This window comes from Dioszegia hungarica (assembly GCF_025882075.1).
Source record: "Dioszegia hungarica strain PDD-24b-2 chromosome Unknown MKK02contig_8, whole genome shotgun sequence".
In the NCBI taxonomy this organism is placed as follows: Eukaryota; Fungi; Basidiomycota; class Tremellomycetes; order Tremellales; family Bulleribasidiaceae; genus Dioszegia; species Dioszegia hungarica.
The window spans coordinates 4,826,601-4,850,700 of NW_026515770.1; the positions used below are offsets into that span (position 1 = coordinate 4,826,601).

At 56.5% G+C, this 24,100-nt stretch overlaps 13 protein-coding genes across 13 annotated transcripts; 7 read left to right on the forward strand and 6 right to left on the reverse strand.

The window, feature by feature from the left end:
- Positions 1–273: 273 nt before the first annotated feature.
- On the reverse strand, positions 274–1,970 carry MKK02DRAFT_45597 (uncharacterized protein; the record flags this gene model as incomplete). The annotated part of the gene is made up of 5 exons (XM_053093508.1): positions 274–488; positions 551–558; positions 638–878; positions 969–1,557; positions 1,617–1,970. The coding sequence occupies 5 exons, from the start codon at positions 1,968–1,970 to the stop codon at positions 274–276; spliced, it is 1,407 nt and encodes a 468-aa protein (XP_052946665.1).
- A 226-nt stretch (positions 1,971–2,196) lies between these two features.
- MKK02DRAFT_45598 (uncharacterized protein) lies at positions 2,197–2,763 on the reverse strand (the record flags this gene model as incomplete). Its single annotated transcript, XM_053093509.1, has 4 exons — positions 2,197–2,283; positions 2,331–2,578; positions 2,631–2,675; positions 2,745–2,763. 4 exons carry the CDS (start codon positions 2,761–2,763, stop codon positions 2,197–2,199), a joined length of 399 nt encoding a protein of 132 aa, XP_052946666.1.
- Positions 2,764–3,361: 598 nt separating this feature from the next.
- On the forward strand, positions 3,362–4,981 carry MKK02DRAFT_45599 (uncharacterized protein; the record flags this gene model as incomplete). Its single annotated transcript, XM_053093510.1, has 3 exons — positions 3,362–3,625; positions 3,756–4,765; positions 4,825–4,981. 3 exons carry the CDS (start codon positions 3,362–3,364, stop codon positions 4,979–4,981), a joined length of 1,431 nt encoding a protein of 476 aa, XP_052946667.1.
- A 305-nt stretch (positions 4,982–5,286) lies between these two features.
- Positions 5,287–7,255, forward strand: MKK02DRAFT_45600 (phosphoric monoester hydrolase; the record flags this gene model as incomplete). The annotated part of the gene is made up of 6 exons (XM_053093511.1): positions 5,287–5,797; positions 5,845–5,959; positions 6,006–6,326; positions 6,404–6,978; positions 7,027–7,082; positions 7,133–7,255. The coding sequence occupies 6 exons, from the start codon at positions 5,287–5,289 to the stop codon at positions 7,253–7,255; spliced, it is 1,701 nt and encodes a 566-aa protein (XP_052946668.1).
- A 55-nt stretch (positions 7,256–7,310) lies between these two features.
- MKK02DRAFT_45601 (uncharacterized protein) lies at positions 7,311–8,144 on the reverse strand (the record flags this gene model as incomplete). Its single annotated transcript, XM_053093512.1, has 1 exon — positions 7,311–8,144. One exon carries the CDS (start codon positions 8,142–8,144, stop codon positions 7,311–7,313), a length of 834 nt encoding a protein of 277 aa, XP_052946669.1.
- Positions 8,145–8,468: 324 nt separating this feature from the next.
- Positions 8,469–11,709, forward strand: MKK02DRAFT_45602 (putative GTPase activating protein; the record flags this gene model as incomplete). The annotated part of the gene is made up of 14 exons (XM_053093513.1): positions 8,469–8,580; positions 8,641–9,158; positions 9,288–9,341; positions 9,394–9,509; positions 9,559–9,700; positions 9,752–9,814; positions 9,864–10,238; positions 10,290–10,419; positions 10,471–10,601; positions 10,666–10,945; positions 11,013–11,231; positions 11,288–11,393; positions 11,447–11,576; positions 11,632–11,709. The coding sequence occupies 14 exons, from the start codon at positions 8,469–8,471 to the stop codon at positions 11,707–11,709; spliced, it is 2,454 nt and encodes an 817-aa protein (XP_052946670.1).
- A 287-nt stretch (positions 11,710–11,996) lies between these two features.
- Positions 11,997–12,469, reverse strand: MKK02DRAFT_26465 (cytochrome c oxidase, subunit VIb; the record flags this gene model as incomplete). The annotated part of the gene is made up of 4 exons (XM_053087201.1): positions 11,997–12,056; positions 12,115–12,122; positions 12,185–12,281; positions 12,419–12,469. Coding segments are annotated over 4 exons (216 nt in total), but the record flags the coding sequence as incomplete, so codon positions are not given.
- Positions 12,470–12,909: 440 nt separating this feature from the next.
- Positions 12,910–13,589, forward strand: MKK02DRAFT_26681 (uncharacterized protein; the record flags this gene model as incomplete). The annotated part of the gene is made up of 3 exons (XM_053087238.1): positions 12,910–13,117; positions 13,168–13,317; positions 13,372–13,589. 3 exons carry the CDS (start codon positions 12,910–12,912, stop codon positions 13,587–13,589), a joined length of 576 nt encoding a protein of 191 aa, XP_052946672.1.
- A 252-nt stretch (positions 13,590–13,841) lies between these two features.
- MKK02DRAFT_45605 (putative translation elongation factor) lies at positions 13,842–16,538 on the reverse strand (the record flags this gene model as incomplete). The annotated part of the gene is made up of 7 exons (XM_053093514.1): positions 13,842–13,933; positions 13,991–14,126; positions 14,180–14,212; positions 14,269–14,710; positions 14,759–14,905; positions 14,954–15,108; positions 15,165–16,538. The coding sequence occupies 7 exons, from the start codon at positions 16,536–16,538 to the stop codon at positions 13,842–13,844; spliced, it is 2,379 nt and encodes a 792-aa protein (XP_052946673.1).
- Positions 16,539–16,813: 275 nt separating this feature from the next.
- MKK02DRAFT_45606 (putative tRNA binding protein) lies at positions 16,814–18,487 on the forward strand (the record flags this gene model as incomplete). The annotated part of the gene is made up of 7 exons (XM_053093515.1): positions 16,814–16,942; positions 17,007–17,102; positions 17,210–17,792; positions 17,849–17,985; positions 18,039–18,204; positions 18,249–18,307; positions 18,362–18,487. 7 exons carry the CDS (start codon positions 16,814–16,816, stop codon positions 18,485–18,487), a joined length of 1,296 nt encoding a protein of 431 aa, XP_052946674.1.
- A 309-nt stretch (positions 18,488–18,796) lies between these two features.
- Positions 18,797–19,285, reverse strand: MKK02DRAFT_45607 (mitochondrial import inner membrane translocase subunit TIM8; the record flags this gene model as incomplete). Its single annotated transcript, XM_053093516.1, has 4 exons — positions 18,797–18,939; positions 18,996–19,045; positions 19,145–19,173; positions 19,229–19,285. The coding sequence occupies 4 exons, from the start codon at positions 19,283–19,285 to the stop codon at positions 18,797–18,799; spliced, it is 279 nt and encodes a 92-aa protein (XP_052946675.1).
- A 234-nt stretch (positions 19,286–19,519) lies between these two features.
- Positions 19,520–20,256, forward strand: MKK02DRAFT_45608 (DUF1754-domain-containing protein; the record flags this gene model as incomplete). Its single annotated transcript, XM_053093517.1, has 4 exons — positions 19,520–19,578; positions 19,655–19,904; positions 20,061–20,143; positions 20,217–20,256. The coding sequence occupies 4 exons, from the start codon at positions 19,520–19,522 to the stop codon at positions 20,254–20,256; spliced, it is 432 nt and encodes a 143-aa protein (XP_052946676.1).
- A 373-nt stretch (positions 20,257–20,629) lies between these two features.
- MKK02DRAFT_25236 (uncharacterized protein) lies at positions 20,630–23,993 on the forward strand (the record flags this gene model as incomplete). The annotated part of the gene is made up of 12 exons (XM_053087005.1): positions 20,630–20,683; positions 20,736–20,795; positions 20,849–20,952; positions 20,998–21,274; positions 21,321–21,428; positions 21,470–21,592; positions 21,636–21,976; positions 22,020–23,050; positions 23,100–23,288; positions 23,339–23,414; positions 23,474–23,599; positions 23,663–23,993. The coding sequence occupies 12 exons, from the start codon at positions 20,630–20,632 to the stop codon at positions 23,991–23,993; spliced, it is 2,820 nt and encodes a 939-aa protein (XP_052946677.1).
- Positions 23,994–24,100: the final 107 nt, after the last annotated feature.

Below are 24,100 nucleotides of genomic sequence, written 5' to 3' on the forward strand. Positions count from 1 at the left end.
AGGCAATGATTGTAACGAGCAAGGGTGATAGAACGCGTCGAGTACGCGCGCGCACGCGTGACCATGCCTTTCCGAAATATTCACTTCCGCCGGAACCTGGCGGGTGGGGTAGGGTGGGGAACGGTAGACAGACTATGGTCGAGTGGATCGTGAGTGCCGGTCCACCTAGGTAGTAGCTAGACAGCGGTATATACTCTAAATCTAGATATCCCTTCACCCGGGGCGTGATACTGTCCTGCTGCCCGCCCAGGAGCTCACGCATCGTCGAAGATGTCAGAACATCGTAGCCATCATGTCTTCCGTCCAGAGCTCTCCATCTCCCGCGGCCTCATAGTCGGGATACCAGGGCGGAGAGCTGTACCCGGGGTAGGCGTAGTACTCGTTAGGGTCCCGGCGAATGTCCTCATTGTCAGACCGAGTGTCCTTCTTGTCATAATATGCGTCCAGCTCGAAGGGGCCTCGGCGCGGCTCGTGGAGGTGTGCGTACTCTGGCCGGAACATGGTATGTCAGCTTCAAGCCAGGCGCGATGATATGCAAGTATGAACTCACGATTTAATCTGCTTCATAAGCTTATTGATGGCCATCCGCTTGGGCCGGTCATTGAAAGCGTCAAACCGGTAGACGCAATCAGCCGACCCGACCCGGTGGAAGATCCCAGCCAGCTCGAGCGGATCTTCCCGCTCGCTCAGATCTTCGCAGACTAAGCGCCGTAGGTGAGGAAGGCCTACGACCGGGCAGTCCAGCGAGATTGTATACCGTCCCGACGGCGTGATGACCAATTCCTGGAGGTGCGGGAAGAGATCGTCCAATAAGGTGATGGACGCCTGGAATCCGATCCGGTGGATGGTGACGGCGGGAATGGCGAGGTAGCGTAGCCCTGATCCGAGTTAAGTACCGATAGCCCGCAATTCCTCCGCCGATATGGCGGGATACAAAGGCATGTCAAAGCGCGAAGAGGGCACGCAACCATCCCGAGCCCGCCGCTCCACAAGCGCGACCGCCTCCTCGAAGCCGAGCTCGAGCGAAAAACCCTCCCAGATCCGCTCTTCATAGATTCCTACGTCTAGCATAACGCTAGACACCCTTCGATCCAGATTGGCAGGATCGTACAGCCAAGCCTTCCACTGCTGGAAATTGTCCGCCTCGTCGAGCTCCTCCTCGTCGCAGATATCCTCTTCGTAGCTGTCATAGACATTCAGCGCGATGGTGTGATTGATGGTCATACCAGTGGCTGTAGGGCAGGGGGAGAACTTCGGGAGGGCTTTGGGGGAGCAGCGCTCAGCCGTATCGACGAAAATGTGATTTTCGAGGTCGATGTGGATATCCCCGTCCGCGTTCCGCAAATGGACGATGTAGCCGTCGCTCCGCGGCTCGAAGGGGATGTCGTTGAGTATGGTACGTAGGAGTGGGAATTGCCCTCGCCAAGCTTCTATCTCGGGCAGAAGCTCGGCTGGCTCATCGTACGCCCTCTCCATCTCCTTGATGGGTTTGTCGAGTGATGCGATGGGGTTTAGATCGACAACGCGTACAGCTCGACAGCAGAGTACTTGGCGAGGCTGTGATTGTCAACGTGAACATTTCAGATCATTTCTGCAGATTCCAGTGACAAGCTTACCGTTGTGGTATCCATATTGTGCGCATATAGCCCCGCTACTCTCCTGTACAGCACCCCCGCTACGCTCTCGACCGCCGCCACCTCCAGCCGCATCATCCCCGCCAGCGTGTCCCTGTCGACCAAAGAGAAGATGAGGATTCGCAGCTCAAGAGTGTCATAGACCTCTCGCGCTGCCCTCCCACCAACGGCGAACTCGGCGAGATGCGCGCGAAGGCGACCGAACCGAGTACGAGAAGGCTGCGGACCAGTTGAGGTCCGCTTCGTCGTTATGATTTCCGCTTTGGTACCCTGGGCGACCGCCATCGCGCCGAGCCGAGCAGTAGCAGACCGAGTAGATACCATGTGCCCGAACATGAGCGGTATGGCGCAGGTAAATGAACAAAGCATAAAAGCGCTTCCAGAGTTTCTGAGCCGTTCCAACTGAGACCGGAGGAATGCGGGGTCCTCGGCCATATCATCGGGCCTGGGATGACCTGCCCGGCCCCTCGCCCATGCTTCCGGCTGGCTCTGCAGCCTAAGCTTTGGACCGAACTATGACAAGAGAGTTACAGAGAGCCACAGGTCCGGATGCATGCAGTGCTTATGGAGGATCCGCGTACTCGTCGAACAAGCTCTCTCTGACCCCATGGTAGACCTCCCTCAGAACAGCTACTGGCGCCCAAATCTCCTGCTTCATCAGCGCGAACTCCCTTTCCTGGAAGATTAGGCTCTCACATCTAGAGCAACGACGACACCGCCTCCACGTCGCTTGACCACAGCGAGATAGTATCGCACGTTCCACCTTCTGAGCCCTTCGTTGACGATCACTGTCGAGATGTCGGAGAGCGGTATGAAGGTGTGTGATGTCGACAGAGGGACCAGCCAGCGACGGTAGCCAGAGAGCGGGCGGCCCGGATGTGGTAGGGAGAGGCCTCGGGTAGTGGAAAGCTGGAGACCGAGGTGGGGAAGAGGGACGACTGATTCTGATAGATCAGCTGAGGTCCCACAATCAAGCTCAGTATCAGCAAGACTGACTATATAGGACGCTGCGGGTCCTCAGGAAGAGGAGCGACAGAACGACTGCAGCTATAGCAAGGTCCCACGACTGAATCTATCAGCTGGTGCTCAAGGTACTCTCGCGAAACTCACCCATCGCCAAGTATGCCATCTTTGCCATCCTTCTGGGACACAGCGTACTCGCCATACCGCCAGAACGACGACAGAGATAAACAGTACGTCTGACAAGGCCGAAGCGTCCCCTCGGACCAGCCTTCCGCTGCTCAGCCGTCTCCAGTTGTACACGCGATACTCGACATGTTCTGGTCCGTCTTCAGCGTTCGTGAGCCGCGTACGGACGATACGGAGTTGCCGGTGTCGATCTAGCGGGGTATAGGACGTTTCAGCGACATGGCTCGGCATGCCATGTGCTCCAGATAGCGTTAGCAGTGGTCAGTGTTAAGGTGAGGATGAGAAGCGAAACTGTCTTGCTCTGCAGGTTTGGCCCGAGAGTGAGCGGGCCTTTTACGGCATCGGCCAGGTCAACCCAAAGATCCGCAACTCTGCTTTGCATCTATCGGAGAGCCTCCACGAGGTATATCTAGCCACCTAAGTAAGCCTAGTAGATAGTGACATCGAGGCGGGATCGCTGAAATTCAGGCTTAATCAAGATTAGGACAACCGAGCTCGCTTCCTCACGCCCCAAATCGCGTTCCTCTGATCACGGACGCGACCGCTCGTCGCGCTCCCACCGGCAGCCAACCTCCAGCATGCCTCCCAAACCCAGCAAGCGCAAGGCGACAAAGGCACCGGCCAAGGACAAGGGCGATCCTCAGCCAACTCCAGCTCGCACAGCTGCGCGGGCGGTATACGATATACTCGAATTGCGGGATGCCATCTTCAAGCTGGTTGATCGGAGAACTCTCGCGGGGATGTGGCTGGAAAAAGCGGCGGTAGCGAGTGTAGTTGGGGCACTATACGAGTCGTTAACAGGCGCTGAGGTGAAGAAGGGTTTACGACCGAACTTGAAATCCGTAAGTATTCGCGCGTCTCCTTAAAACTCTTGCCGTGTGGTTGAGCAGATGTCCGCACCATAGGTGGACTCGTCTTTTGCCCTGACTGTCACTTAACCTCACCTACGATTACAGACCGCTGACTCTGCAGTCCAGATTTGAACTGTATCAAAACGCTGTCCGCACCTATGATCGAGGCCATATAGGCCGATTTCCACCACCTGGCCAGCGAGCTTGGCAGGCGTTACCGGCGGAACTGCCGGAACTCACAGAAAGCATCGCCAATCTTCGCATGCTCTTTCCCCGGTTACGCACCATTCTAGGCGACCATGGATTCGGGTCGCACGACGAGACGTACATTGTGCACATACGCGACGGCTCTATACACGTCGAGCTACACACTCCTTTACGCTTCAGGGACTACGAGGCTCGCCTATCGGCCAGCGGCACCCCCATCCTTCTAAACGCTCCCTCTTGTCCCGGCCTCACAATCACCCAGACGTTCTCGGTCGAGGTGGTCATGGGGGACTGGCGCGGCGCCGATGTGGCGGCGGATTATGTCAATGAGGAGGACTTCCAAGAGCTCAAGGCGTTGAGAGGTAGATGGGCCAAATGGTACTTGTCTGGTCCATTCGATCCGCGGATCATCAGCCTCAGCCCTCATCTCACCGGAGACGATGAGGTGCTCAACACAGACATCATGGCCTTCCTCGCAAGGCGGTGCCCGGGTATCGCCTACCCGCCTATCCACTCTTTCCGGATCCCAAACCTTACGGGGACCATGACGCCGGTCAGATTCAAGGCGCTCTGCCAAACTATCGGGCCGGAACTTCGGTCGTTAATCGTCGAAGGATCGATAAGTCGTTTCATAAGCAACTGGCCTACACTATTCGGCATCATGGACGCGGCTTTCCCCAAGCTTGAGAGCCTGCACATCACAAACTCGCTGTACCGGAAGAAGGTATTCGAAGTCAAACATATCTTGACGGGCATGAGCAATCTTCGGATGCTTTCCTTTGACGACGTCGCTTCGGATCACCTCGGACACGCCGCCTACAGCCTAGCGGGGCTCGGAACCAGGCATTGCGTCTATCGTATCTGTGACCTGGAGAGGCGGGGCGAGGTCGAGATGTTTCACGAGATGATCAGGCAGATCAAATGGTGCGCTGACCTTCCCCCCCGTGTTCCTCTCTGGCTTGGTCACTTGGCTGATTCGGCAGTGGTGTACCAGATACAGACCAGGAGGCGCACTGGACGCGGTACATCAACTCGGATCTGTATGCGGAAAGCCGTCCTAAGTGCCCTATCGTGATCGGGAGAAGAGAAAGAGAGGCCGCGGAGGCGGCCGCCCGAGACCAGGCAGATGAGACAGTCTAGCTATCTTATGTATGGTATAGGCCTGTGGGCGTGCACTGCTATGACCTTGAGAGACGTTTCATAGCCGCCATCGCGCCACGCACCCGGTCCAGCGTTGTCTTCTCACAGCACTTGCCGGTCGGGTCGCCGAGGGCACAGGCAGCATGACGACGTCGATTTCAAACACGTTCGTTGCGTTTCTCGACCGTACTCGCACATCTATCTTTCTATCTATCTATCTACTCCAATCTACATTTAGTTGCCAGTCTTCTTCCTGCTCGCCTTCTGCAAGTGACCGCTTCCTCCTGGCCTTCGCTGCACCCGCGATGTCGGACCATCGGCACGAGCTCTATGACCCCTCACCCAACCCCTCATCGCACCCGACTGAAGATCCCTCATACAGCTTTTCCGCTGTGCCTCTCTCCCCCGGCCTCCCCTCCCACCCCATTGCGCCCGATCAACAAGCCTACCTGCCCACACCAGTCATCCGGCGCAGACCCTCACTGCAAAGCAAAGAGCGCTACAACTCCTTTCTCGATGAAATCCTTCCTACACCCTCGACTGCGTCGGCGAATGCTCCAGGCGGAGGCCTGCTTCGGCGTACAGGCGCTGTAGGAGTCATCGTGGTGTTCATACTCGTGGCTACTTGGCTGGCTGCTACGGACTCTGGCGGGCAGGTGTTGGGCGCTGGATCGGGAGGACTGCGGAATGTCTTCTGGAGCGAGGGGGAGAAGGAGTGGAGCGTGCAGGCTGTGATGCCTAGCCCAGAGGCAGGGAAGGAGGTCGCGGTGGATGCAGCTCTGGCTGGAGTGGAAGAGGAGGAGTCGGTCATGCCTGGTGAGTTGGTCACAAGATACAGCCTTGAGCGTTCAGCTTATCGCTAGACTTCGACCAGTACATCATGCTCCGCACGGTCCCCGCCAACATGGTCGAGCTATCAGGGCACGGTCGGCGAGTCATCTTTGTTGGGGATGTCCACGGCTCTTACGCTCCATTAAAGTACGTCTTTAGCTGGTGCCTGACTTGAGTCCCGACTGATCTGTAGACATCTCATGTCCCGCCTAGCATACTCGCCGAGCACCGACACCCTTATTCACGTGGGCGACCTTATCGCTAAGGGCACACACAACTCGGAGGTTCTGTCGTGGTTTGAGTCAAGGCGGATTTTAGGCGTAAGAGGAAACCACGATCAGCCCGTGATTCAGTGGAGAGCGTGGATGGAGTGGACGGGCGGAGCGAAGTGGGAGGGAATGATGGATGAGCTGAGTGAGCTGGACGATGGCGAGGTGGAGATGAGGGTGGCGAAGATGGGGAGAAAGTGGCCGAAGGGGTGGGAGTGGAAGGGCGAGCATTGGCACATTGCAAAGTGAGTGCCAGCTCTCGACTTTGGCATGAGGACCCACTATCCGACAAGCGAGCTGGGAGGAAAGCTGACGTCATCAGGAAATTAAACAAGAAGCAGTATGCGTATCTCCAGCAGCTCCCTCTCCAGCTGCACATACCATCGCTTCACTCGGTCGTTGTCCACGCCGGCCTCCTCCCTTCCAATCCCCTTCGCGACCCTGATCACCCCACCCAACCCCTCGTCGCCGCAGATCGCCAATCACAATCCTCGTCAAGCGGTACCAGCGGAGACGAGGCTTCCGAGCTCAGCCGCACCTCTGAAGAAATATCCATCCTCCTCGATATCCCCCAAAACACGCATCCGTGGAACCTCATCAACATGCGCGGTCTACACGAAAAGGGGTCCAAGAAGGGCAAAGTGACCAAGAGTGGGAAGAAGGGGACCCCATGGAGTCAGGTGTGGAAGCGTGAGATGGGCCGATGTATTGGGGATGGAGCGGGAGCGATGGCTGATATCGAGGAAGAAGGGGGCGTGGAGGAGTTGGAGGAGGAGGAAAAGAGGGAGATGGCGGGTCAAGCTATGGATGCGGGAGAGGCGGGAGCTGTGAGCGAGGATGAGTTCAAGCTCAAGAAGCTGAAATGCTCGCCTGTGACAGTGATTTATGGTCATGCCGGTGAGTTAAGAGCTGCCGTTGTATCGGACACCAGGCTGACATTCACAGCGGCTAGGGGCCTGGATATCAAACCGTACAGCAAGGGCATAGATACGGGTTGTGTGGTGAGTGCTGATGCCGACAGAGAGCCCGTAGAACAAGCTGACTTCATCAGTATGGGCGCCAGCTGACTGCTTTGGTTCTGGGCTCGACGTCAGGTCTGGACGGGAAGAAGGTTCGAGTCGGGGAACACCGAGGCGTGCTTGTCAGTGTTCCATGCGACAAGGGAGGTCTCTAGAGACGGACATTACGAGGCATCTGACCTGTTGTATCTACCTAGACATCTGTACATATCATGCTACAATCTCAGCGGCCTTTCTTGCTGCCCTCTCCTGCCTCTCTTCCTCCTTTTTCCGCCTCGCCTCCTTCTTCTCGTCCCTCTCCTTCTTCTTCCCCACCTCCTCCTCCTCCACCTTGGCCCTCCTCTCTTCTCTGACTTTGGCCATCGGTCCCCAGAACTGGATCCACGTCGCCTTGCTCTTCTCATCCTCTTTCCACCTCACCGCCACCTCCTCGAGCTCCTTCTCAAACATCGCCGTGATCTCCCCTTGCACCCCTTGAGACACTTTATCGCTTCCCGCCTTGGCCGCATAGATAACAGTCGCCCTATCCCCCTTCTCCAATATCCCTCTCGCCTGCGCGCACTTGTGCTTCAGATCCCCACTCGCTGACGCCCAAGACACCTGCACCTCCTTTTCCTCCACCGCGGACTTTCTGTTCAATTTCGCCTTGACTTCCGCCTTGCGCACTTTCTGGCGGATATCCTCCTTGTTGAGGAGCTTGACGATGGGGGGTTCTAGGCTGACGAGCGAGAGGGTATGGGTGGCATGGTCGTACGAGTTTAGGATGGTCCGGAGGGGTGTGGGTTCTGAGAGGGAGTTGTCTGTGGGAGATACAAGCTGTACGGTACGATATGGGATTTGCCGGTCTCTGAGGGACATGGGGTTGGCGGATGGGGCGGGCTGCCGCGGTCTGACAGGCGCAGCATGACGGGAAGGGGAGGTGTGGAGGTGGTGGGTTGGGTCGAAGGGGTGGATTTTGGACGGTCCAGCAATGGCGCGAAGGGTATGGCTGGGTATAGATTTCGAGCAGATGCCCGCTAGGCAGGCTATGAGTGGTGTGGCCATACTGTATAGCTCGTATGAATGAGGTATAGCGGGCAATGTAAGAGTTGGAGATGGACAGTTCTCAGCAGTGCAACAAGGTTTGGTTCCGTCATTCCGCACTTGACGTGAATGGGGGTACTAACCTTGACCTTGATACTGTCAACATACCTCAACACTCACCGCTCGCCTATACAGCGCCATCAGCCGCTCCCTAACAGGAAGCGCAGACGTACTATACCGAATAGCCTGCAAAAAAATCGCCCAGAAACCGCGAAAGAAATCGCCTTGAACGGACCTGTGACGCGACGCTAAAAACAAACCGCCTCGACCTTGGCTTTCTGAGCGATGTCGGGCTCAGCGGAGCAGTATGACCCTGCGCAGTCTCCCGTTGACGGGCGGCGGAGGGACGGGAGCGGTCAGTATGAAGAGCGCGAGCAGTATGGTAGCAGGAACTACGGTATGCCCATTTCAAGGACGGTTGGCGGGTAGGTGGGTGAGAAATCGCTGATACCTGCAGGCCAGGACCAGCCGCCGTCGGCTCAGGCATACAGCCAGCACCCCTCCGGACTTACGCAGAATCAGTCATACCCTATGTCCTCCTCCTCGCAATCTGGATCTTCATACGCGTCCTCAACTTCATACCCCTCGACACAGCAGGGCCAACCGCTCCCGCAAAACCAGAGCAGACCATCCCTCTCTGATCGACAACAGTCGTTCTCTGACTCGGCGCAATCTCACCAGGTCGTCTCGCCTGTAGGTAATGGATCAGGCGGCCCCTCGATCTCAGCCCCAAGACCGGGATTGGCGGAGCATCGGCAGTCCTCGGGAAATACGAGCATCTCAGTTGCGGGACAGTGGCAGGGGCAGAACATGATGGGTGCGGCGTCGGCGACGAGTCTGGGGAGTATGACGGTCGGTGGGAGTAGTCAGATGGGGGGAATGGGAGGGATGGGCGTGGGTATGGGAGGGAAAGAGGGGGAGGCGGTGCCGGTGGGGTTCGACGAGGGGGTTCTGAGGGGATTGTGCGAGATGGACGTGAGTCTGCTTTCTCGTACTGTGTGGAGAGGAGGGGAAGCTGGCCGGGGGAGTGGCGGACCTCTCTGCAGCGTAGCACACCCTCACTCGAACCTTCGAGCATACCTTGAAGAAGGGCTAACGTAGCAGTGTGCCCTCCCTCTGCTCGCTGACCGTATCAAACAGTCCATATCGTCCTGCAAGGTCAGTCCTGTGCCCTCAGTTGCACTACCTGAGATCTTTGCTGATATCTCAGCAAGTAGCAACCTTCTTTCGCTCTCGCGCCGACATAGAAGAAAAGTACGCCCGCTCACTGGTCGAGCTCGGTCGGACTACCGGCGATCTGTACGCCAGGGGAGACTGCAAGGCTGGGTAAGCTATCGCTTGTAGATACTCGTGCGATCGAAAGCTGACACTCCAGAACGTTTGTGAACGCCTACCATACCTCGTTACGGCTTCAAGAAACGCTCGCCCAGAATCGAATACGATTCTCGCAGCGGTTGAATGAGATGAGCGATGAGTTGATTGCGCTATCGAGGGAGGGTGAGCGGATGCGAAAGCAGGTGCGTTTGGTGCTCAATCAAGATCTGAGTATGCGGCCGCTTATTTTTTAGCACAAGGAGAATGGTGCTCGATATCAGGGGATACTACAGGAGAGCGAGATGGTGATGGATAAGGTCAGCTTATCCATGCAGATACGTCCCCTGCGTGATAGCTGACCCTTAGGCTAAATCCCGCTTCGACCAAACCGCCGAAGAGCTCGAACGACTCCTCGTTGCCAAAGAGGGCGAATCCTTCAAGGAGTCCGGGATGCGATCATCGGGATCCGTCGCCTCGAACTCATCAGGCGGGATGGGGAATGGCGGACAGGGGATGAGCGGGCAAGGCGGGCATAATGGGGGTGGGAAGAAGGTGTTCAATAAGGCGATCACGAAGGGCGGGATGTTATTCAAGGGGAAGGGACCGGCGAGTATTGCGAAGCAGGAAGATGAGGTCAGGGGACGGATGGCGCAGGCGAGTGAGACGTTCAGGAAGGCGGTCTTGGAGAGTCAGGGGTTGAGGCAGGAGTACTTCAACTTCCAGCTTCCCAAGATATTACGAGTGAGTTGGTACCTTGCGGTATTGTTCGTGGGATTCAGCTGACCTGTGTAGCTGTTGAAGGAGTGTGCGGACGAGCTGGACTTGGGCACACAATATCACCTGACGCGCTTTGCGTTCTTGTACGAGTCTACGCTCGTTGGGGATGGGACGATCTTGAGTCCGCTCGGAGCGACCGATGAGAGTGAGCCAGCTTTAGCTCCAGTCGGGATGAAGAGTAGAAGCTGACGAACAGCACTTGGCCTGAAGCAGATCTTCGAATCGATAGACAATCGGACCGACTTCAAGTCGTACATGCAGAACTATGCTGTAGCGCGGGGAACACCAAGGGGACCGAGACGGGATGGACCATATGAGGAAGGCTTCGTAAGTCCTTTCTTATCGCACGCCCGCTGGATCATCTCCCAGGGAATTAGGTTTGACTTTACAGCTCCCACCCATGCCAACGCATATCCAAAAATCGCTCGATCCACCTCAACCCTCGCATTCCGCCCCTGGCTCTCACAACTCACCTAGCGGGAACGCGGGTGGCCTGCCCAACGGTTCGGCCCAGAAACCCCCATCGATCAGCTCGGAGCAGTATTCTGTGCCTGGGATCCCAGCGTCGACGGGTGCGACGTTCGGTGTGGATCTTGGGGAGCAGCTACAGAGGGACGGAGTGGAGGTGCCGAGGGTGGTGGAGCTGTGTGCGAAGGCGATCGAGGCTTACGGTGCGTGAACCTACATTCTTCTCACAGAGTAGCTGAGAAGTGCGGTAGGCCTGAGCTGATAGATCAGGTATCGACAGCATGGGTATCTACCGACTGAGCGGAACCTCTTCTCGCGTCCAAGCACTCAAGCGCGCGCTGGATACCGACCTGGACAATACGGACGTCATGTCAGACGAGTGGTCTGCGGATATCAACGTCGTCTCGGGGGCACTGAAGCTGTGGTTCCGAGAACTACCGGAGCCGCTGTTGACGTATGGGCTGTATCATCAATTCATCGAGGCTGCTCGTGAGTTGCGCTACCATCGATCTCGCGGAATTTGCGAAAGGAAGCTGACGGGATAGGTTACGAGAACGACCGCCTGAGACATATCCGGCTACACGAGCAAGTCAACGAGTTGCCAGATCCCAACTATGCGACCTTGAAGTTCTTTATGGCTCATCTTGATCGGTATGTCCAGCTATCAGCCTGACTTTACGGAGGTCGAAAGCTGACAAGGATAGAATACGGAATAGAGAATCCTCGAATCAGATGACAGTATCGAACTTGTCTATAGTGTTCGGCCCGACGTTGCTTGGTGCGCCACCAGAAGAAGGAGGATTGAATTTGGAACATATGAGTTTCCAGTGCAAGGTCAGTCAATCGAGTAGCAGTGATGCGTGAGTGAAGAAGAAAGCTGATATTGTAGGCTATCGAGACCATCTTGGAGAAGTATCACGAGATCTTTGTGGAGGATGAGGATAACGCGGCAGGGGCGGCGCCATAGGTGGTCGAGATAGGCAGGAGCTAGAGTGAAGCGATGTCTATTTGGGATTATTCAGGTTGTTCGGTTGATCGATGGTAGTTGAGTAGCTCGATGCAGAGCGCACTGTCAATTCGTGGTGGTCAGATAGAGTACGTCAGTTCATCCGAAGTAATTACCGCTCAAAACGCACAGATGGGAAAGCCTTGCATGCTCTCCCTTACTGTTCCCTACATCTACATCCCGATTCCTCGGCTCACTCATCTCCTCACCTCCACGCCTTCAGCACCGCCCAACTCCACCAGCCCAACTTATGGCTTCAGCGACGCAGGGAAGGTTCCGTTCTCAATCTGCTCGTCCCACTTTGCGGCCTGTATCGTCAGTTGTGCTCTTCGGTCCCAATACGAAGCGAAGCGCCGATGAACGGACCCATTCATCTGTCAAGTCAGCACACTGCCTCGATTCCGAAGCAGGTCGCAGCAGGCCTGATGAGACCTACTAGGACACAACGATCGGTATGCCCGCTTGAACTGCTGGCAAGGGGTAAAGTCCTCTCCCTTGGCGTTTACGCATTTGTGGTAGTCGACATAGTTTTGCTGTAATGTCAGCTATATGATTTGGCTGCTGCTGAAGCTCTATCTAGCTCACCCAGCTGTATATGAGAACGCCAAATAGCACAAAGGTAGAAACACATGGTTAGCGCTTCCAATGCAAATCATGTTGTCGGCAGAACAGCATACCAGTGCTTTGTCTGGTTCTGGTTAGGGAATCGGGCACTGCAAGATCAGTTCTCGCTCCCTTAGGATGGCCCGGTTGCTTTGTGTGCGCGGCAACTCACTCGAAGCCAGCGGTCTGAAGCTACAAGACAAGGTTAGCTCATATACATGACCCTCAAGGGTAAGCGCGAGCGGCAGCTTACGACGTATCTTACTAGATCAGCTACAGCTCCACATCCGTGGTCGCTTTCCAGGTGAAATCTGAGCGGGCTACTCACTGATTCTCTGACATGTTGACTAGCTGTTCTACTGATCTCTTGATGGTCTATTGTATGCTTAGAGAAAGGCTATTGTATCAAGCGAATCGGTGTGGATGGCCATGGGATGGCTTTGAGTGAGCGGGAGTTTCCGCGTGGCTTATTTTGATCCCGCCTCCACCCCTCAGATGCAGCTGCTGCAGGTGGCGAACTCCTCCTCCTCCTTTCCTCAACCATCATTCCAGCCAACCATGTCAAGACAACTAGATAACGACAACCCGACGATCTTCGCGCCTACCGCGCCAGCGACGTCTGCTCGGAGAAAGACGGGGAAAGCGTTATTATGGGACGACCGGGCGGATGAGTTTTTGGATTATGATGAGGAAGATAGGGAGGGGATGGGGGAGGCGGATGTAGGACGAGGGGAGAGGGAGGAGATCGATGCGGAAGAGGTGTTTGGTGAGCTGCCTCAGGCTTTGATGATCTTCGAGGGTTCAGCTGACTTTCAGACCTGCTCAGGTCTATCACTGACCCGGAACACCCGGTGTCTCTCGAACAACTACGAGTGGTCAACCCAGACGATATCTTCGTTTCGGGCAACCGAGTCTTGGTCTACTTGACACCGACCATACCTCATTGCTCAATGAGTACGCTAATAGGTGTGCTGAGTTCCGCTGATCGTTGTATCGGTGCAGTCGAGCTCACACGCCTAGGCCTCTCCCTCCGCGTTCGACTCATGCGCGCCCTCCCACCCCGCTTCCGCGTCGACATCCGGATCAAAGAAGGGACACACCAGTCCGAGCATGCGGTCAATAAACAATTGAATGATAAGGAGCGGGTGCAGGCCGCATTGGAGAATCAGCACTTGTTGCAGGTGGTAGAGGGGTGCTTGGCTACTGCTGGAAAGAGGGGGAGGGAGCCGGCGGCTTAGCTCAGGACTCAGCTTGATGGGCGATAATAGATGAAAGGTTGTACATCAGCATGTAGCTATACAGACTCGAGGTCCCCGCGTACTCTAATGTGTATCTGCTGAGCTACGGCGTACAGGCAAGGACACTTGAAAATGCGCAAGGGAAGGTGAGCGGAAGAGATGACCACACAAGATCCGATCCTATGGCTTCATATACAAGTCCTCCGACACATGCATCCGTCCTATCCCATGCACTACGACCTAGCTCTGCGCTTACGCAGCCGCCACCGACAGCTTGGACACATCGGGCATGTCCTCTGACCGCTCAATCAACTTGGTCACTTTGCCAATAGCGACGGTTTTACCTGAAGCGTGTCAGCTATCCCACCGGATTCACGTGAGGTACATGGAGGGAAGCTCACCCTCATCACGGAGCGTGAATCGCCCCAGCATCTTGTAGTCCTCCCACCGTTCGATACAGATTGGGGCGCTGACTTCGATAAGTGCCGAGACGAGCATACCGACTTTGGCGAATTGGGGCGGACGCTTGGACTTTCTCTGTGATGTGTCAGCTATGGTCCCGCGGAGGCGTCGGGAGCCCATGGGCCCACCTTGGTCTTCTTGTCGTAGTAAGCCAGCAAAGACTAGATGATCAGCTTCAGTCTCCACGTCGGCATCGAGGGAGCGACAGCTAGCTCACCGTAATTGTGACCTCCTCCGCCAGGGTATGCACATGCAACACCGCCGAGTACCCCCCACAAATGATATTCTTGGTCTCAATAATGCTCAAATCCGCCTTGAACGCCATCACCGCCTTGACCGGCGCCTTGACCGAGGTCAACACAAACCCTGGCGAGATATCCTCGTCCGAGACCCCCCTCAGCCTGAGCCGAATATTATCACCGCAAAAGGCCTGCTCCAGCTCTTCCTGCTGCTCCGTGAGGATCGACGCGACTTCGACGGACGCGCGGTTCGGCATGACGAGGAGAGTGTCGCCCTTCTTGACGCGCCCAGACTCGATCTTGCCCATGACGGTCGTTCCCATCTCGTTGTACTTTTCCGAGACGGGGAGCATGAAGGGGGCGTTGAGGTTTCGGTCCATGATTTGCATGTTGTCGAGGTATTCGAGGAGCGCGGGGCCGCTGAGATGTAAGCTCTGGTATCTGCAACAAATAGACCACGTAACTTACTCATACCACGGCGCGATCTTCTTATCCACGCGATCCTTCATGTTCTCCCCGACCTGTGCAGAGACGGGGATGAAGGTGAGGTCCGTCTTGGGGTTGAATCCGATAGATTTGAGGAAAGGAGTGATCTTGGACTTGATCTCGTCGTATCTGCCGAGTCAGCTAATTGTCGCCGTTGATGCAGCTAAAAGAGCTCACCTGCCCTGGTCCCAGGCAACGGTAGGGTCGTCCATCTTGTTGACAAGCAGGACGAGCTTGTTGATACCGTTGTTCTTGATAAGAACGGCGTGCTCTCTGGTCTGACCCTCGCGCTCGAAACCAGTCTCGAATTCTCCCTTTCGCGCGGAAAGCACCTACACCAGTCAGCTGTGATCTTGCAGAAGACTCTTTCCTGCTCCAATCAACTCACCAAGAACGCCACATCCGCCTGGGCAGCCCCCGAAATCATACTCGGCACATACGTCTTGTGCCCTGGCGCATCCAAGATCGTATACCGCCTGTTCTCCGTCTCAAAGTATGCACGTCCCACCTCGACCGTCTTGCCCTTTGCTCTCTCCTCCTTTCCACTATCCAGCGCCCAGGACAGGTACCACGTCTCCCTTCCTGCTGCCTTGGCCTCCTGCTCGTACTTCTCCATCGTCCGCTTATCCACTGCGCCCGTCAAGAAAAGCAATTGCCCGCCCATCGTGGACTTTCCAGCATCGACATGCCCCGTAAAGATGATGTTGAGATGGGACTTTAGGTTGGGATCCTTGGTGTCCTCGCCGTACAAGTCGCGCATGGCGTCTGAGCCAGCCGCGGCCTGTTCTTTGTAGATGGCGTCCGCGTCGTTCTTGGCGGATATTTTGGAAAAGTTGGTGGATGAGGAAGGGGCGGGTGTGGATTCGGCAGCCGAGGATGCGGTGGTGGATTTGGGCGCCTCAGCGACGACCTTGACGGCGGCGTCGGTGCTAGGTGCGGCGGCGGCAGCGGCGGGTGCGGATGGGGCAGGGGTGGAGGGTTTGGTAGAAGCCGGAGTCGCATCTTTCGAGGTCGTTGCAGCGTCGGTATCCCAATCATCCTCCTTTGTCTCCTTGACCTCCTTCTTGGCCTCGACAGGTGCCGCCTTCTTCTCCTCCTTCTTGGCTCCCCCAATACTCAAGCTTGGGGCCGCCTTGGCCGCCCCTCCAATGCTAAGGCTAGGCGCCGCCTTGGCTGCCCCACCCCCGATGCTCAAGCTCGGAGCAGCTTTTGGCGCTCCTCCCCCGATACTGAGACTCGGCGCAGCCTTCGCAGCTCCTCCGCCTATACTGAAGCTCGGCGCAGCCTTCGCTCCACCAATCGACAACGAGACCGGCTTGCCCGCCTCCCCCGCTCCTACTCCCGACCCTGGCGCCGCACTCCCGCTCGAGAAGTTTGGCGGCTGGAATCCCTGCACCTGCCGCGCTGACGGCTGATACGCCCGTTGCTGGGGTGGTGGGGGAGCGTACTGCTGCGCTCCGCCAGACTGGTAGGCGTACTGCTGGGGTGGCGGGGCCTGACCGTATCCCTGCTGGGGGTACTGCTGGCCATACCCCTGCTGCTGCGGATACCCGCCGTACCCGCCATACCCGCCCTGCGCGCCGCCGTAGGGCGCTTGCTGCCCGTACGCCGAGTATGGATCGTATGCCTGTTGACCGGGTGCTCCGGGTTGGCCCTGCCCCTGCTCTTGTTGTTGCCGGGGAACGAATGGCTGCTGTCCTCCTGGTCTGAAGACGTATGCGCCTGGGTTGAAACCCCCTTGTCCTTGTCCTTGACCGGACATTGTAGCTCTGTTGATGATATAGGTAGGTAGAGTGAACAAAGAAAGGTAAAGGAGGACGTCGCTATGACGGTCAATCTGCAGTGAGGGAGAGGCAAATTCTGAGTACAAGAGAAATGCCACGTCATGTAACTCAGCATGGTCCACCTTTAACTCGAGATTTCAGTAGCTAATTTGACCATCTATACCTTGCCTATATAAAGTGGATGCGCTTCCCAGTAACAGCCATACGACGAACCATCCACTCAGCAGCTATACCAAAACGCCTGTACTCGAAAATGTCCGTCTCTGAATTCGTCGCAGCCGCAGAGAAGGCGGATTCCTCCCTCATGGGGTCGAACGAGAAGGACCAGCAGGCTATTCAGGAGTTGTCGACGGAGACGGAGGGCTTGGCGAAGGATGTCGCTGTGAGTCATATCCTCAAAAAGGCGACTGGGGACGGGACATGGGCATCAGCTGATTAGGGGCCAGTCCCTCAATTCGCGGTTGACGCCTTTGACCTACCTTTACTCGAATCAGCCCTCATCGGCTGACGTGAGCCTGTACTGCCACCTTCATCCTACTTTCGTAAGTCTCCTTCGGACGCTGTCCCAGAAAAGGCTGCATGCATGAAACGAGGGAAGGGCATGCCAGCCAAAATGTCTTGGTCACGTGACCTAATGCTAACCTATCAGCTCAACCTCCCTACTTCCGCCCACCCCTCCCACCCCGCCCTCACCCGGTACTTCCTCCAGATCCAGTCCCTACCTCCCGTCCAATCCGCCCACTCATCCCTCCCAAATTCATTCCCACCCGTTGACATCAACATTGCCGACCTCGCCATCCCCGAACGAGAGGTCATTGACCTCAAGAAGGAGAAGAAGGCCAAGAAGCCTGCTGCTGCCGTTGCGGACGGAGCGGCGGAGAAGGCTGGAGAGGTCGCTGGGCAGGCCAAGGCGGCTACGGAGGGCGTAGTGGCTCAGGCTCAGTCCGCTGTCGCTGGTGCAGCGGGGACGGTGTCGGGCGCGGCGGCATCTGCGGCGGGCGCGGTGCAGGGTGCTTTGGCCGGAGCGGCGGCGGCGTTCAGTACGGCGGCTGGGGATGTAAAGGCGGCGGTTGTCGGGGAAGCGGAGGGAGAGGCGGCGCCGGTGGAGGCTGCGAAGGATGGGAAGAAGAAAGAGAAGAAGGCAAAGCCGGCAAAGGCGCAACCGGTGAAGGAGGCACCGACGGGGCCTATGCCCAGTATGATCGATCTGCGAGTGGGCAAGGTCCTTGATGGTGAGCTGTTATCGCTGGCATGTTTGCTTCTAGGGACAGAACTGACTTCGTTGCAGTCAAGAAACACCCCGAGGCCGACTCGCTATATGTTGAGCAGATTGACGTGGGAGAGGCGGAACCACGGACTGTGTGCTCGGGGCTGGTCAAGTACATGACTGAAGACCAAATACGTGGGGCGACCGTCATTGTGGTCGTAAGTATTGGTTTCTGTGACGAGCGCTATCGCGGCCACTGCTGATCTCGCAGTGCAATCTCAAACCAGTCACCATGCGCGGCGTCAAGTCCTTCGCCATGCTTCTCTGTGCGAGCTCGAGCGTTGGCAAGGACGTCGAGGGCGGGATCGAATTTGTGGTCCCGCCAGAGGGGAGCAAGGCGGGTGAGCGGGTGTACTTTGAGGGCGAGAAGTACGAGAGTGAGTTAACGAACATTGCCTAGGTTCTGTAGCTGATGCGGTAGATGCGAAACCAGAGGAGATGCTCAACCCCAAGAAGAAGGTGTTCGAGACTATCCAGCCTGTCAGTTATGCATGATGCGACCGATGGGAGCGGATGTAGTAGCTGACTCTGCAGGACTTCACCACGCTCGACAACCTCGATGCGGCGTGGATAGATCCAGAGACAAAGACGGTGCACAAGCTGAGGACGAAGGATGGTGTGCTCCGGGCACCTACTTTGAAGGGGGCGCATCTGTCATAGGGTTTGACAACGCGAGATGCAGGAAATCTCAAGCACTCGGGATCATGTTCCGTTCCATGTGCATGTGGAAGCCTCCAACTCCGCTGTGGTTGCCGCTATTGGTGGATACGGGCAACAAGCTGGGAAATGTAAGAATCGAGTAGTGCTACATGCTTCCAGCCCGGAAGAATGTCGAATGATATCTATCAACAATCTATCCCCTTTGCTCCGCCTCGAAGGGTACCCCTGCCCTTCGTATCCTATCATCCGCGCCCCTCATGAGGTCCGCCATATCATCCGCCCTCTCTCACATACCTTCCCATCCCGCCTTTACATGTGCTGCTTTTGCGCTTCGATCTGCTTGACAATGAACAAGCTGCTATCGAGGAACCGGTCGACACAGTTCTCGAGACATGATGCCTCGCCCCGAGAGAATTTGGTCGAGATGCCGCCGGTGATGCACTTGTTCCAGCCTGCGTGCTGTCAGCTTGTCCGGTCGCTCTGCTGCGAGCTGGATGCCTCAGCTCACATGTGTTGGTGAGCTCATGCACGCTTGCCTGGAGCTTCGCCTTTGCCTGCCTGAGTCGCTCAGCTTCATCCTTCTCCAACACTCTCCTTGTCTCCGGTCAAGGGAATGTATGAATGTGCACGACCATTGGCAGCGGGGAGAGCACTCACTCCTGCTCGAGGAAGCCTTCCAACTCCTGCTGCAAAGGTGTCAGCTCTGGCTCACGGGCGAGGGCTGGGAGACCTTCAGCTCACCCTGGTAGCAGCGTCAAATTGGGGAATCTGGGCGGTAGAAGGGCCGGCGGAGGACATTGTTGGCGATGTTGCTGGTATAGTATGGTGTGGTGTGGTATACAAAGAGTGGCTTCCGGAAATCTCGATGTGAGAGCTGGATGGGTGGAGGGAAGTGATGACGTGGCATTTATGAAAGAGCAGTGGCAGCGTACGTACCTTATCACGCGCAAGTTGGGTGGCAACAGCAAGACTGTCTTTCTATCACCTCAATACTAGTTCAGCACATAATCACTCACCGTAGCTCAGAAGGACATGAGCGACTACGCAGTCATCCCGGGAGGCTCACTCAAATTCAAAGGCGGCGACCTCAAGTGCGTCCCTCTCCATCTCGGCTCGAACGGCTCGCTCGCCTTTGTTGACCCCACTGACCGAGCTGACTCTCGCCAGGAAGAAGAAGAAGAAGTCTTCATCACATACCACATCCGAAAAGAAGCCCGAAAGCGCTTCAATAGCCGAATCGTCGAAAGCGCGGGAAAAGAAGCGGGACGATGAGGAGACGGATACGGAGAGACGGAAACGGGCAAAGGTGGACTCGGATGACGAAGGAGATAAGGAGGAGGCGATGAAGCCCAAGTCGAGTGGAGGGAGGCAGATGACGGATGCGGAGAGGAAGTTTGAGGAGATACAAAGAAAACGGGTGAGTGGAGTGTTCTTCGTTCATCAGTGCTGGCCGTTCAAATGGGTCAATCAGGGCATGGCGATGTGCTCCACGCAGAGCTGGGAGCTTTAGAGGGCGATCACGAGCCGGTCTCTGACATAAGATTACTCTGCATGTCCTAGGCTGACCTTACAGCGACATGAGCGTGTGGCCAAAACGGCAAATATGAGCCATAAAGACCGAGTCACAGAGTTCAACTCCAAGCTCGACAAACTGACGTATGTCCCAGATCCCTCTACCTCAGCAGTCATCACGGCTTGGTCTCCGACACATCTGTTGCTGACCTCTCAGTGAGCATAACGATATCCCAAAGATCAGCTGGACTGGATGATCCGAGCGCGAGGACGTTGGAGGTGTTCGTCAGGGAACGTGGCAGATGGCGCTACCGAGCTGTAGATGGCGCGTTGTTGTATGTATCTAATAAATATCAATGTGGTTCTATCACATCGATTCATCGGATTCCTGCTACTCAGCTGCTCAGTGAGGGTGGACCACCGCTTCTGAGCTGGCTGAGCCCCTCCTGGGGGTCATTCCTGGCTGAGGCGGATCAAAGTTTCACCGATAGGTGATCTGTTGACTGGACCGCGTCGCGCGACAAATCTCGCTTCACCACCATCTTGTACCTCACATCCCACTTATATCTTGCTTGTATCTCAGTAACCTGTCAGAAAATCGTGCTAGAAGCTCTCTGCATCCTCAGCAACATGCCGCCCGCTCCGAAATCTCTGCCCGGTCTGCCCGCCAATTACACCCCTCAGGTCAGCCGAATCATCAAAGGGGTCTCCGAGGCAATAGGAGCTGATATTGCAGTGCTTCAGCAATGACATCGTCTCGAAGCTTACAGACTCTTCCTTCAGGGCTCGTGTGGTGGTGAGCCGAATGGGAACAACGCTATGCTGGTATGTATAGCTGACTATTTCCAGAGATGCTGGACAGACGAAGAGGACTTCTCCATGCCCGAGCTAGCGCCAGGGGAGTTGCCTCACCCTCTTGATCGTCCTCTCCTGCGCGGAGAAGTGGGCATATCGTGCGTATCATCGCCATCCATTACATGCCGTGGCTAATCAGGCAGAGTCAACGCCATGCCCCACCCCATCCTCGCCATCGTACCCGAATCTTCGCTCGTCCTGTACCAGCGCGAGTTCCACATTGGCGACATCGTCAAGCGCTCCCTGACAGCTGTCGAATCGGCAGTAGTCGTCGCATGTACGACCGAGGTGCAGGTGGAGAATGCGATAGACGCGCGGAAGTTCAAGGGATGGATACCGTGGGACAGGCTCCGGAGCGATATGGCGATCGAAGCGAGGGATAGGGTCATGTATGGGGAATGGGTGGGGATTGTCGAGGAGGTAAGTATAGCTGATCATGTATCCTGGTGGTGAGGCTGACTGGTAGGTCTTCGAGGTAGCCACGGTCAGGGCGATGGCCTCAAACAACATGTACCATGTCCGGGCCAGTGGAGGCGTTCTCGAAGTGGGCAGGACCGTTGCCGTGAGCTTCGACGTCATCTATCTCAGGCGGCATGTTGAAGCTGACTGCCGTAGGAGACATTTATCGATGACCGACGGCCGCCTGCGCTGCCCAGCTCCGCTCAGCCCAACTCGGACCTGGTCGTTGAGGTGCACGCCGAGATTGTCTTTGTGACGTGGAATGCCATCAACCAAGAAGTAAGTCCCTCTCACCGAGAACTGGGGCGCCACTGACGCGAAGCTACCCAACTCCGAGCATGACAAGCACCCCGAGCCCGAGCGGTTCTGGCACAATGCCGATATTGAGAAACTCACGATACTCGACTCGACGCGCTATGCCCCCGTCCAGCTCGGCGCAATCGCGAAGCTCCGCGACCCGAAAGATCCGCTCGCTTCGTCGCTACCGGGTTGGCCGCCCGCGTATCCGCGGCTAAACGCTGCCACCGGTGCTAGTGCCGATAGGGGCGGAGTCAAGGCGTTGAGGGTGACGGAGTCGAGGTCGAAATTGAGGCTCAGGTGGCAGGATGGGAAGGAGACGGACGATTGGTCCTCGTCTTTGGTGCCTTATCGGAACGTTGATGAGTGCGTTTGCCACTAAGCACCGGGAAGCCCAGCTGACAGGCAGCTACGAATCATGGCCGGGAGAACACCTCGTTTGGCGGGACGATACCGGCCAACGTCGGCCTGTCTGTATCCAATCTTTCGATCCACACAAGCGCGTCGCGGACGTCCTCTTCACCGACGATCACACTCGATCTACTGTCTCGGTACTGGAGCTTGATACTGGCGGGCCGGGCAAGAGCAACTACGGTGTCGGGTTCGGCCAGCAAGTTCTCTTTTGCGCGGACAACGATTCGCCTTTGCCCGAAGTGCCATCTCTGGGCCAAATGGGACCGCCTCCACCGTGGGCGCACGTCAAGCTCGTTAATCTCACGGACACGCATATCGGCTATACAGACGCGGCTGTCGTCCCGCGTGTAGGAAAGGGCGATCTCAAGGCGATCAGGTGGTGGGGCGAAGTCGTGGATCTACACCTCGATGGGACGGTCTCGGTCCGCTTGCCCGGTGACGAGATACGGCAAGCGGGGATTAAGGAATTGATCCTCCTCAACGATCCCTTGTCGGAGGATGTCATCGGAGACGCGGGGCTGGATGGAGAGGATTTCCCGATGGAAGGAGAGGAGGGGTATGACGGGAGCGATGGAGGATGGGAGACGGATGATGGGAGTGACATGGGCATGGGTGGTATTGGCAGTCTTGCCAATAGCGGCCTGCAGCCTATACTGAACCTCCTTCACGCGGCGGTGAATGAAGCTCAAGGGGTGGAGGTGGCAGATATCGAGCTGTCGGGGAGCGAGATGGACGTGGAGGAGGTGGATCCGATGCTATCAGCGACGGACGACGAGGACGAGGGGGATGGAGATGGGGACGTGACACTGCGGGAGGAGCCGGAGAAGCAGGCGGAAGCGGGACCGTCCAAGCCGAAACCGTCCAGCGGACTGGCAGCGCTAGCGGGCGAGGCATGGCAGAGCTTCGATGTGCTCGAAGAGGCCCCGGCGGACCATCACTTCATTTCGGAACCGAGGGAAGGCACAGCAAAGGCGTATCACTCGAGGTTGCAAAAGGAGCATCGGGCGCTTATGACCTCTCTTCCAGGTTAGTTTTCGGCATGTCTCTCGGTGTAGGGTGGAGTTGATCTGGGCAGAAAACATCCTCGTCCGGACGTATGAAGACCGCTCGGATCTCATGCGCGTCCTCATCATCGGTCCAGAGGGGACGCCGTACCGAGACGCGCCGTTCGTGTTTGATGTGTACCTCTCGCCGACCAAGTTCCCACAAGAACCGCCGATCGTTTTCTTCCACTCTCATACGAATGGCAAGGGAAGGTGCAATCGTAAGTCGCTCTCAATGCCCGCCCGCCAGGTAGACCGCTGATAATCTTAGCCAACTTGTACGAAGATGGAAAGGTCTGCTTGTCGGTGCTTGGGACATGGGCAGGCGATAAGAGCGAGTCTTGGAGGTGAGTTCGCGCCTGGCCGCGCTAGCAGAATGACCGGGATCTAAGCTGATCATCAACAGTGCCAAGAACTCCTCATTGCTCCAGGTCTTCGTCTCGATATCTGGACTCGTCCTCGTCAGACATCCATACCACTGCGAGCCGGCGTTCGCCAAGCTGGAAGGGACCAGAGAAGGTCGCGTCAACTCGTGAGTCGGACCGTCTTCGATATCTCCATCAATGCATCTGGAGCATACAGCTCATGATCATAGTCGGCACTATTCGGAGAAAGCCTACGTCCTCTCCCGCGCATTCATCCGCCAAGCTCTCGCCCATCCACCAACCGGTCTCGAGAAAGAGCTCAACTACTTTTACCATACCCGAGGCAAATTACAGTCCGTCATCGACCACGCTAAGGCATTGATGGACAAGGGGGATGTCGAGGGTAATGCAGAGGACGGGAAGAAGGTGGAGGAAGAAGAGGCAGAAGAGGAGTGGAATGAGGATGCGATGGGGAATCTGACTGTGGGGGCGATCTTGACGCTCAAGAGGACGGTGCAGGCGCTAGAGGCGGTGGCTGCTGGGAAGGGGCAAGCGGCCTAGGGGTGATCATTGCCGATGGTGCAGAATTGATCTACGCTTGGAAATTCAGAATATAATTATACAGTGACATGTAAGATCTAAACATCATCCTGCATTAGGCTTCGATC